This window comes from Oryzias melastigma, unplaced genomic scaffold (assembly GCF_002922805.2).
Source record: "Oryzias melastigma strain HK-1 unplaced genomic scaffold, ASM292280v2 sc00355, whole genome shotgun sequence".
NCBI classification, from domain to species: Eukaryota; Metazoa; Chordata; class Actinopteri; order Beloniformes; family Adrianichthyidae; genus Oryzias; species Oryzias melastigma.
Genome location: NW_023416953.1, coordinates 39,736 through 51,032, shown reverse-complemented (window position 1 = coordinate 51,032; position 11,297 = coordinate 39,736). Strand labels below are relative to the sequence as shown.

The following is an 11,297-nucleotide window of genomic DNA, read 5'->3' as shown; positions in this document are numbered from 1 at the left end:
GCTGGTTGTGCCCTCGACCCCCCCACCTGGTCCTGCGATGACTGTGTCCTTTACCAGAGTGTCACCTGTGTCCTCGTTCAGCCTCCGCCAGTCCTCTGCCCCCGCCGCGTGGACCGGTACGCAGCCGCAGCATTGACCGCCAAAAAAAGAGCGGCATGACCACATCTGTTTCAGCCGACGGAGCCCTCGACCCTTCTCTGGTGAGAACTGCTTTCATATTAACTAAAAAAACAGGAAGTTATCCCATCCTACGTTTTCAAAATACATTTTCTTCATACGTAGCATATTAATGTGTTAAAAACATTGCATCTAATGCTCTTTCCCTTAAAACTAGACAGTTTAGTTTTCCTTGACGTATTAAGGGATTTATAAATTATGATCCATATATTTGAACGCTGACGGAGTTTGAAAAGATTGATAACAAATTGTAATGTGTTAAAGAGGTAAAAACAGAGTCTGCATAAGTTATCATGGAAATAATCGGCTCTCCACCTCTGACAGGACTTTACACGGATAAATAAATGCAGGCTTTGATTTGTTTTCTGCACTTTGCTGGCTGCATTTGTCTGTCAAAGTATTTCTACAGGATGCTGATTAGAGGGAAATGTTGCCCCTCCTGTTTCTTATATAACCTTCTTCCTACATTGACATAGTTCTGTCACATTGTTCCTCTTCCGTCTCACTGTGCTCTGGGTGGCTTTTAGTGCCGGGCTCCTCTTGTCATTTGGCTGTTTTCATCCTCCTCTGTGGCTGTGAAGGCCCTATTGTTACAGAATGAGACAAAGGGATCCACTGTGGCATCATGGCTGTGCAGATCAGGTCAAGCAAAGCAAAACCCCACCCTGATATCACTTCTCTCTAGCTTTTTCTCTTCAGACTACTGTATGAGGATGTCCACACGTCAATTCATTAGAGAACTCCGGAGTTTCCTCTGAGTCAAAAAGCTGCACAGGTCAAAAGATTGTTGACCTCTGAGGGTCTTATGATGTGCATATTATTTGTGTTCCTAGTTAAACTTACAAATTTGTTCATTGTCCATGTTATTGAGAAGAATTTTTTTGGATCAAATATTGAAATAAAACAGAATAATTAGGTTACAAATGTAGGCTAAAGTGGATAAACTTGAATTCTTAAAGTTGCACTTGAAAGAAATGGAAAAAAAATCCAAATTTTTGCACTCATGACACCTGTTTTTGTATCAACCAGGGATGGCAAAACAATTCAACTTGGATTCACTGTAAATAATAATCTCTTTTCTATTAATGTAAATAGAAATTGACTTTTTGTGACCCTTATGAAAACTACTAGTGTTTGTTCAGCTCCCCCACATTACTCCCTCCAGTTGATTTGCTTCTCAAATGAACTAAACCTTGTGCTCTTTATTCAAAGGTTCAGTCTGTACCGTGCTGCATGCTTGTGACCTTGTTGGTGATCATTGTCGTTACGTTTGCTAACTATAGCACGGGGACATGAAAAATTGATGCGCTAAAACCTGAGCTGGATAATGCCCTTGGCTTCTTCTGTGAGGAATCCGTTCCTTTTTGAGTTGCAAAGCAGAACAGTGCATGTAGTGTTAGTGTTGACGCTTTTTAAATTCATGCTGAAAAACAGAGCGCCTGCTTTTGCCTCTGAAGACAAAACTACAATTGAATTTCTTTGTCTAAGAAAATACTGTCAATCTATTATAAATCGTACAGAACAAAAAAAGTCTAATCAAGAAGATGAAAACCATATATAAGTCACTCTGAAGTATTAGTTGGAGTTTTATATTTGCCATGGCAAAAAATAAAAACAAGAATAACAAATGTGAAATGGGAAAAATAAGAAAAAAAATAGAAAAATATGAAAATTTAAGAGGAAAACAGTCAGATTCTCTAATGTTTGTTTTGTTCTGGCACTGTCAGAAGAAAATACAGTGGCCTATAGTGGTTTATAACAGAAACTACAGCTAAAGGGCAACTATTTGCTAGTGGAAAAATTTATGAGCCTATTTATGTTTTAAAATATATCACAAAAAGTCGCTCCTGAGTATAAGTTGAACCCCTGGATAATCTATGTAAAAAAACTGTGACTTTTACTCCGGAAAATACAGTGATCAGTTTGTTTAAGGTTTTTGCTTCAATGAGTCAGAAGTTTTGATCTGTTTAATTAACAGTGTTTAGTAAGTAATTTAAAAGTAATGGGTCGAAGAAATATTTGTTAGCGGGTTTTTTGTTTTTCTGGAATGTTTCCTCTTAATGAACTCTGTCCTTTTTGTGTGTAACTCCAGAAGGACAAGTCTTCTGTGTCACCTGGAGGTAAACAGCCTTCTTGTCCATCTTCCACCCTTGGGCGTAACCGTTCACCGTCTCCAGCCCCTAACCCTGCTCCAAAGAGGACCCCCTCCCCATCAGCAGCTAAGTAAGACTGTCAGGTGTTGTCTGATTTTCAGTCCAGGTTTTATACTATGATTGCGCACACTAATGTTTTCCCATTTATTCTAAAAGGCAAAGTCCCAGGATGCGCCCACCCTCACCAGGCGCAATGAAACAGCGCCCCCCATCTCCTCAACCCACATCAGCAAAGCCCCCACCTATTCAGAAACCTGCACTCACACCAACTGGACCCCCGACCTTAAGAAAAAGAGACTCCAAGACCAAAGATCACCAAGGATCTCCAACTCCTGTTCAGCCTTTGGCTCCACAGCCCTCTGATGCCAGCAAGACCAAAGAGAAAGACGGTGATTCTAATAGTAGACATAGCAAAATAATAAACCTGCTGTGTCATCATTTGATAGAATGAATATTTACCAAACACTCAGTTATTTTGTCAACCAGAATGTTTGCTACAGAGCTGGCAGATGAGCTGTGATATTTGGTCACACAAGCTGAAATCAAATACATGTGAAGCAAAAAAATAAAAACCTCAGGAGGTTTTTGCTGTGCTGATCAAGGATAACGTTCACAAAGTATCTGCTTACTGGCATTCAGCACATCTTGTTCCAGGCAACATTCACTTTAACGTTTTAAAAATCCAATCAAGTTGAACTAGGAACACTTAAATTACTATACATTTTAAATGAACTCCTTCACATAAAACAATGGCTGGATTTCCAAAGGTCTAAAGCAAACAATTAATCTGGAGATCATTTGGGATCATGATGTAATGCAGCTTCAATATCACTTCTAATTGACCATCCATGAAAGCTGTCAGTGTGTGCTGCACTCTGACGTGGCAGAAGATTTGCCTGCTCAAAGTCTCAGTGGAGCCTGAGGCAGATGAAATCCCATCTGGAGCCACATCCTGTTGGGGGGGAATATTTCCTGACTTCTGCCCCCCTGTGGACAGAAACGAGCACTGCAAGGTCAAATGTTTGATGGTGGACAAACCTCACTGAAATTTGCATCCATTTGGATGGGAAGGTGTATGGCTTTTTTTTAAGAGTTTGAACACTTCATCAAAAAATGCAGTAGTGCAAATATTGTTTAATACGCTTGAACTTTGAAAGATAAATCAAATGATATCACATATCTAGATATATATTATTTAATTAAGTTAAGTCATTTTGTTAAAATGATGATTTCCTCCTTTCTTTTAATTTTAGTCAAATAGTTTCTGTCCATCAGTAGATTAAATACACATCATGGTGATCATTATTTTTCTGCTTGTGTCTGTTTTTCTTTGCATCCAATAGAGTCAAAAGGCGGGACAGGCACCAACTCAGCTGCAGAGGCAGCCAAGATCCTGGCAGAGAACCGCAGACTGATGCGAGAGCAGAAGGAGCGAGAGGAGCAGCTGAGGATACAGAGAGAGGAGGAGGAGAAGTGAGTTTATGGGAGCAGATATTTGAAGATCTTCACTCCATAGAGCTTTTATCAAATTCAATGAATTCAATATATGTTGGTGAAGGCTCTCATTCAGTTGAGTAATAGCAACTGGACTTAATATCTTCTTCCTTGAAATATTTTCCTGCTCATCTGATGTGCAGATATGATAAATAAAGCACGTCTCATTTTTTTCTACTTTAGAGTTTTAATCCCATGCATACTATCCGGTTAATTGTATTTCTTGTTATTGTGTCTAAATCTACAGAAATGTCTGAGTAACTTTGAGTACATTTTATAACTCTTTGTTGATGTCATTTCCCGGACATGTTCAGTCATTCCCAAAACCCCTGACTGGGATCATTCAGCCCTGTAAAATCTTTATTTTAACCTTTATTCAGTAAATCTTCTCAAAATTGAGCAAAGTAAAATAACTAAAAATCTATAATAATAAAATAGCATTCAATCTAGTCTTTGTAGTGCCACTATGTTGGTGAGCTTGTTAAAGCTCATAGAATTTTATTTTTCTTTGATGGAAATCTGCAGCAGGTGAACTCGTAACTCATGAAGGGATGTTATCTATTATCTATTACACCCCCCAATGAAGTCATGAGTGCTGGGGAGGCCATTCCTGATGAGGTAGACTTGCAAGGACACTTGCAGGCTCCAGAAATGACAGAAACCTACTATCTGTAACATCTCAAAATAAAATTCAAACCAGAATTTGTCAGCAGAGTTCAAAGCCACCATCATACGTCCCACAATGTCTCAGGGGAACATGTCAGAAAAAATATGTAGGGCACTGCATGAATGTCAAAGAGAAAATATAAAAAAGACAACCAACAGATCTCAGTTTGTTCTATGAAAAATATTATACACGCATTTAATGTATTCTAGTAAAATTTAAATTTAGTTATGTTAGCAAGTAACGCCATCAGCTGCTACCAGATGCTTTTCAATCTAATTTTCTAACCTAACAATCCAACAGCATCAACATCGGTCATGTCCTTCTTGTTGTTGTTCACAATACACGTATCCTGTCAGGGGTCACACAGTAACTCTGTATTTTCAAAGCACAGAGAGATCCTGTTAGGCTGCAGTGTGAAGAGTTTTGCCTAAGAATCCACTAAATTAAGCTCAATGCAAACCCAAGTTTCCTGTGAGCCAGCCTAACACCCAGCCTCCTCCTCCCTTATATCCTTTTGGCCATAAATATCTTTTGATAATAAATGTAATTTGGTCATTTTAGGTTGAGAAAGGAGGAAGAGAACCGTCAGCAGGAAGAGGCTCGACTAAAGCGTCTGGAGGAGGAGAAGAAGCTTGCAGAGGAAAGAAAAATAAAGGAAGAAGAAGAAGCTCGCCTGGCAGAGGAGGAGAAGGTCCGGCTGGCCGAAGAGGAAGCCCAAAAGCAGGCAGAGCTCCTGAAGGAACGACAGGAGGCCGAGGCCAAAGCCCTGGAAGAAGCAGAGAGAGTCCGTGTCGAGAGAGACCGCATAATGCAGCAGAACCAACAAGAACGAATGGAGAGGAAAAAGGTGTAAAAATGTTACCATTATGAAAACACTGAAACCCAAACAAAACCTGATTATTAAAAGTACATTTTGTAATATATAATGTATGTATGTATATGTATTTCCATGACCTGATTGAAGACAGCAGGTAGTTCATTGTTTTATGTAAATCACATAGAAACTGAAACTACTTTTCACCTTTTTTCTTTTAACTTCAGAGAATTGAGGAAATAATGAAGAGAACTAGAAAAGGGGACCAAGGAGACCCAAAGGTAAACTCTGCTTTGACCCTAAGAACCTCTTGGAACTAATTAACTGAAAATCGACCGGCATCTTAATTTGGTCTCGTTTTTAGAAGGATGATGATAAAAGTGGACAGGAGAATGGAGATGAAGACGAAATGGAGCAGATAAACTGTGAAAACCAAAGTAAGTGGTCCCAACTCACTCTTCTGTGGAGATTTTGGCTGTTTGATGGTGATATAGATTTAACAGTGGTCCCTGGTTTATTGCTGGACTTATGCTCTAAAAGTAATCCATGAAAGAATAAATATGCAAAGTGGTCATCTTTGTTTATTACAATAATTATATATTATATATGGTTTAAATCTGTAGAACTCCTCACTACACAATGTATACACCAATACACTCTTAGACCAAAAGAGCCATTTGGCTTAGTTTGTTACTGACTAAAACCCACCAAATCCCACTTTACCTTTATTTTTCTGTTTGTTGCCATTAAAAAAAACGTGGCATTTTCTATCAGCTCATTAAATATTTAATCAAGTTGTTGGCATTACCTTAAAGCCAAAGAGCCACAAACTCTGGACTTTCTCCAGCATTTGCTGAGTCCTAAAATTACAGCTGAGCTATAATTGATGTGATTCAAACAGACGACATGGAGAAGGACATTGACGGTGATGATCTGAACCCTGAGGAGCCTGTGATGAGTCTGGAGCTGTGCAGCATGAATGGAGAACCAGAGACGGAGGACAAGGAGAACAACAACGGCTCAGAGGAGACTCATGCCATCAGGTACGAGGACCACATCACTTTTGAGCTGAGAAGGATTTGAGTAAGAATCTGATCAATGAATGTATTTTAAAATTGAACTACTGTGGATTTTATCTTTTCCCATTCCAGTCCAGTTCCAAAGGGTCACCTCATTGAGGGCTCAGAGTTCCTGAACGACTCCACCAAAGTGGGGTTGGTTTCCAGCCTCAATGGGAAATCTAACCAATGGAGCTTTGAGGAGCTCATTGATGTTCATTCCAAGCCTCGGCCCCTGATGGAGGCCGAGGACTGTAAGCAGGACATGATCAACTGCGACGGAAGCTCAGATGGGACAAAAGTGGCCTTTGAAGACAAGGCAACCCCCCCGAACACGCTGCATTCCTCTCATCAGCCCATAGAAGCTATGTCAGGTGAGGTTTCCCTCTGTCCCAGGTGCTTTAGACCTTCTTGATGGACTCAAACTCCCTCCTCTTGTGTTTCTGCAGAGATTTGACCCCGTGCTCATCGGAAGGCTCTCCAAGTTGCACTCCTGAAGTTTTTTGTCAAGCTGAGTTCCTTCAAAACAGCTTCCTCCTCTTTCTCCTCTTCTCCTTCCCATGGGAGGAGCACATGATGAAGTGGAAAGACCACCCCTAGTGCTTCCTATCCCGCCTGCACAATAAGAAAACAAATGTACCAACTTTATATTTAAACAAATATCTGCTTCAGGGAAAATGTGTTTATCCAGCATTTTGGCTCCAGGTCTCTTTCAGTGCTTTGTTCAATAATTGTGAAGTTTTTTGTCAGTTATTGTAATTTATTAATTTGTCGTCTTTTTTTTTCTCTTGCGTGACACATGCACATGGGGCGGTGTGGTTTTTGAATTCTTGGAGCTCTGATGTTTTGGTCTGCCAGGACCCTGGTAGAGACTAATATCAAACGTTTTGCATGTGGTTTACACAAATGTACTTGACCGGCTGCACTTTTTGGCAGCATCCAGCTACATGGCCTTAACCCAACCCCTTTCTGGTTTGTCAGTGTGTAGAAAACACATTGGGTTTGTTCCATCTCTGCTGTCATGTGCTTTCACTCGGTTGTGAGTCGTGCTTTCGTTCACAGGATATTTTCCTCCCTCAAATGGGTTTTATAAATCCTGTTGTAGTGTCGTTGTTTGGCTCCTAAAAGGTTTTTATAAACACAAAGTGTAGATTTTTTTATTAGTATAAAAGACTTCTTCAAATTCAGCTGTCAGTTTGTGGTTGGGGTTTAAGGTTTAGTCTTATTTTTGTCTTTTACGTTTAATACATGTTTACTAACATCACCTAACTTTCTTTCCAATGAGTGGAAATCAGCTGAAATTTTCACATTTAGTTTGGTTTGTATAGATATTATTCCCTCCCACTAAGCCCCCCCCCCCACTAGCTGCTACCTGACAAATGCATTTCATCTATTTAATAACATAGAAATTGTCTGTCTCTTTATATAGTAAAATTCATTTCTACATTTATTTAAGTGGTATTATATTGTATATAATCAGTATTAGGCAGAAAAAGCCATAGGTAGGATGGAGTGGCTGGTTGTGAATGATTGCAGTTTCTGTTACTGAGTTTTTTCCTTTCTGGCGTGTCCAGTGAGGCGACAGGCTTGTCAGGTTGGGTTTGAGCAGCCAGGAAGTCCTGGTGTGACTGTTGGTTGTGCATGAAGCTGCTCAGGTCTTTGCTGATGGATCAGAACGATGGAAAAGTTCTGGCTGTGTCTCCGAGGACGTTTCATGTCAACAACCAGGATGTGTGGATGAATGTTACAGGTGGAGTGTCTGCTCAGGTTTCATCTGTTCTACTGTAGTACGAGGAGCTCACTTGGATTGAAACACACTTTGTTTTGATTCCTTCTTACTCAAGTTCATTTTTTTAGTAACTGTTCAAATTGTTCAAATTCACTTTTGTTGAAAAATTCAAGAGTGAAATTTTTTTGTGACTTTGACTTTTTCCTTGTTCTCTGTTGGCTGAAAGCCTAAAACTAAAACTATTGTGCATGAAGACTCTGGGCCTTCATCATCTGAGCTTTGGCTGAGTCTAAAGAATGTAACAGTCTCCACAAACCAGCCTGCATTCATGTTCCAAGGTTATTGAGCTTCTAGGCTTTTATCATCCATACGTTATTCCTCCTGGAAACACAAGGCTGCAATGTCACTGGTTGTTACAGAGAATGTACAGACTTTAGCAGAAATGTAAGATTTCCTGCAGAAGGTTGGTGATCTGTGGCTGAAACTTCATGTTCTCTGTCGTAACCCCATGCTCTCATGTTTCTTCTCATTTTCGTTTCTGCTCATAAGTTCTTCCTGTAAGAAGGATTCTGTACCTGCTGCTTAAACACACTTCAGGTCCTGCTGCGTCTTTTGGGGACTAAACTGAGCTGACGGCTCTTTGTACTCACAACAGGATAGAACAGTGCCTTAGATTGAGGTTGAGTAGTGTGTCGTCTGTAAAACATGTCCTTACCTCGGCCTTGACAATCACTCTGCTTCAGTAGGGCTGCTCTGTGAATATAAATATTTCTTTGAAAGATTTGGTAATAACCCCATATCACAATGACATTTGTACAATAAATGTATCTGAAGAGATGATCCAGACTGTTAAACAATAAAATGTTGAAAATGAAGATGCTTTTGTGTCAATTACTCTGAAGGATTCTGTGTTTTTTGTCAAACAAGTGATTTATTTTTCAGTATCAATGTTAGAGCAGTTCAAGTATTCAAAGATGAAACTGATAATTGATGAAAGATTACATGAAAAGGCAGCAGCCAGCTTTTCGGGCCCCAAGAATCCACAATCCCATAGACTTCTATAGAGAAATAAAAAGATGTTACCCAATTATTATGTTTGTAACTATTCTTGCTCTGATACATGTAAAAAAATTGTACATGTTCTTGCTAATTCTAATTTTTTAACACTATTTTCTGTAGTATTCAAGTTATAAACTGGCCAATCAGATGCCTCAATACAAGTGTGTGGTGCCTGATGGCCCCCACATGAAGTGTTTGAAACATTTGTTTGACAGATTCACCGCAACTTACTTTCAAGAGGGAGGGGTGTAGACTTCAAACAGGCTCACTCCTGATTGGTGAAAGGGGTTGCCATAAACATGTTGACTCGGACCGATTCGGACCAATCCCTGCTTCCTGACATTGTATGGCTCCAACATGGTGGTGTCCATATCGCAATAAAATTGTGACTAAATTAGTTTCTTTTATATCGGAACAGGAGGTAAATAATTGTCTATGGATGTTTCAGACTGACTCTGCCCAAATCTCCTATTTCAGTCAATGTTTTAGGCTCAGCATTATGCAAGAACTCCTTCAAACATTTAAAAGCAGGCTTTATGTGCATGGTTATAAAACACGATTCCAATCTTCAGCTGCTTAATTTAAGCAAAACTAAAAAAAAAAGGTACCAGGTGGTTTTAGAAAGACCAGAGTCCAAAGTTGTAATTAATTTAGCCACTAGGTAAACTTGATGACCAAGTTAGTATTAAAAAAAATGGTCTGCTCGACTTTGGAGATGTTTGTGAAGCTTGTGTAGAAATAGCTGCAGAAGATTTTTGTGCCACAGCTGGACCTCTTGCAGTCAGAGTCGAAGGACCAGGTCCTCATCCCAATCCAACAATGAGCTCTCAGTCGAAGACCCCGCTGTTGGTTTAGAGGACCACATGGAGCTCATGGGAGACCTAGCTGGAGAAAAAGGGGTAGCAGGTGAACCACAAGCAGCCTCCCTCCAGCAGGACACATACTAGCAAAACAGGCAGTTTCCCAGGATTATACTTTTCTTTCCTTCTACTGCCTTGTGGCGGCAAAGTTGGACATGGAGTCCCAATCCTGCTGAGAAAGTCTTGGTTTGGTGGATTCTCCTCTCGCCTGAAGAACCATTTGCCCAGACTTCCGATCCGAACTAACATCGTTGAGGAGGAAACCCCTGTCTAAGCTCTCAACTGTGCCTGGCTATGGACACGGACCTAGAGGATGCTGAGACAGCAAACCTGGTCCATCCTCCCCCCATGGAACCGTCTTTGGCAGCTTATCTCATGCCGTCCCACAGTCATAGCAGTGTGACCGTCCCCACCACACTGCCATCAAAACATCGAAGCTTTTCTGATGCTCAGGTGGAGAAAATCTATTGAGTGCAAACCGGCACAGCCCAGCCTGAGCTCTGTGACCATGCTTCAAACCTATCAGGCTGTGTCTGGCAGATATTGTTGCACAGCTTCCAGGTGGCCGCCTTCTGAACGACATTGGGCTCTGCACACATTATATTCTGATGTGTCTCCGTGCAGCTCTCTCATTCGGAAGAGGGATGGCTTTTACGGTCGTGGCTCAGAGACACCTGTTGTTGACCCTATCAGACGTTCTGGAAAGAGACCAGATGGCCTATTTGGACGGACCTGTGTCTGCAGAAGACTTATTTGGTCAGTCACCTGACGCAATTCAGACAGTTTGAGCTGCAGAAGAAACAGACCGAGGCCCTGTGACGCGTCATTCCCTGGCGTGAGGTGAGACTTAAGCCCACTTTGAGTGCACAAAACCATTGGCGCAGACACCAGCACCTAAGACTCAAGCCCTGAGATTAGTCTTTCAGGAGGGCAGCTCTCCATCTTTGCACCAGAACGCAGGCAGTCGATCTGGACTATTGGACTTGCCGTGATACCCCTTAGAGGGTTTATGAATTTTCAGACACACAAGGGGCGATTTGTATAAACCCCTTTTGTATTTGAGGCTGAACTTTATTTTTATTCATTATGCTTGTATAGTTTTTTGTCCAGTTCTGTTCACTTCATTTGAAAAGGACTTTTTATTGGTAGAGTTTGATTAAGAACTTGCCTCAGATCAATTTGGTTGGATCGTAGCTTACCTGTGGTCCTGTTCCTGCAGAACTTGTAAGTTGGTGACAGTCTGAAGGAGATGCTGAACTTGGCTAATGCTCAGTTCAGGGCATGGC

At 40.8% G+C, this 11,297-nt stretch overlaps 1 protein-coding gene across 17 annotated transcripts in view; it reads left to right on the top strand.

The window, feature by feature from the left end:
• The window catches only part of map7d3 (MAP7 domain containing 3), a 32,512-nt gene extending 23,545 nt beyond the window's left edge, over positions 1–8,967 (top strand). For 11 of the 17 annotated variants that reach the window (XM_024261989.2, XM_024261990.2, XM_024261986.2 and 8 more), the window contains 10 exons: positions 58–200; positions 2,270–2,400; positions 2,487–2,719; positions 3,674–3,803; positions 5,053–5,338; positions 5,533–5,586; positions 5,670–5,742; positions 6,207–6,348; positions 6,457–6,737; positions 6,813–8,967. In XM_024261989.2, coding sequence (XP_024117757.1) covers positions 58–200; positions 2,270–2,400; positions 2,487–2,719; positions 3,674–3,803; positions 5,053–5,338; positions 5,533–5,586; positions 5,670–5,742; positions 6,207–6,348; positions 6,457–6,737; positions 6,813–6,820 — 1,481 coding nt within the window. In that variant the 3' untranslated portion in view covers positions 6,821–8,967. The remainder of the gene's footprint in view (positions 1–57; positions 201–2,269; positions 2,401–2,486; positions 2,720–3,673; positions 3,804–5,052; positions 5,339–5,532; positions 5,587–5,669; positions 5,743–6,206; positions 6,349–6,456; positions 6,738–6,812) is intronic. The other 6 variants (XM_036210995.1, XM_024261988.2, XM_024261985.2 and 3 more) reach the window with 2 other exon arrangements.
• The last annotated feature ends 2,330 nt before the right edge of the window (positions 8,968–11,297 follow it).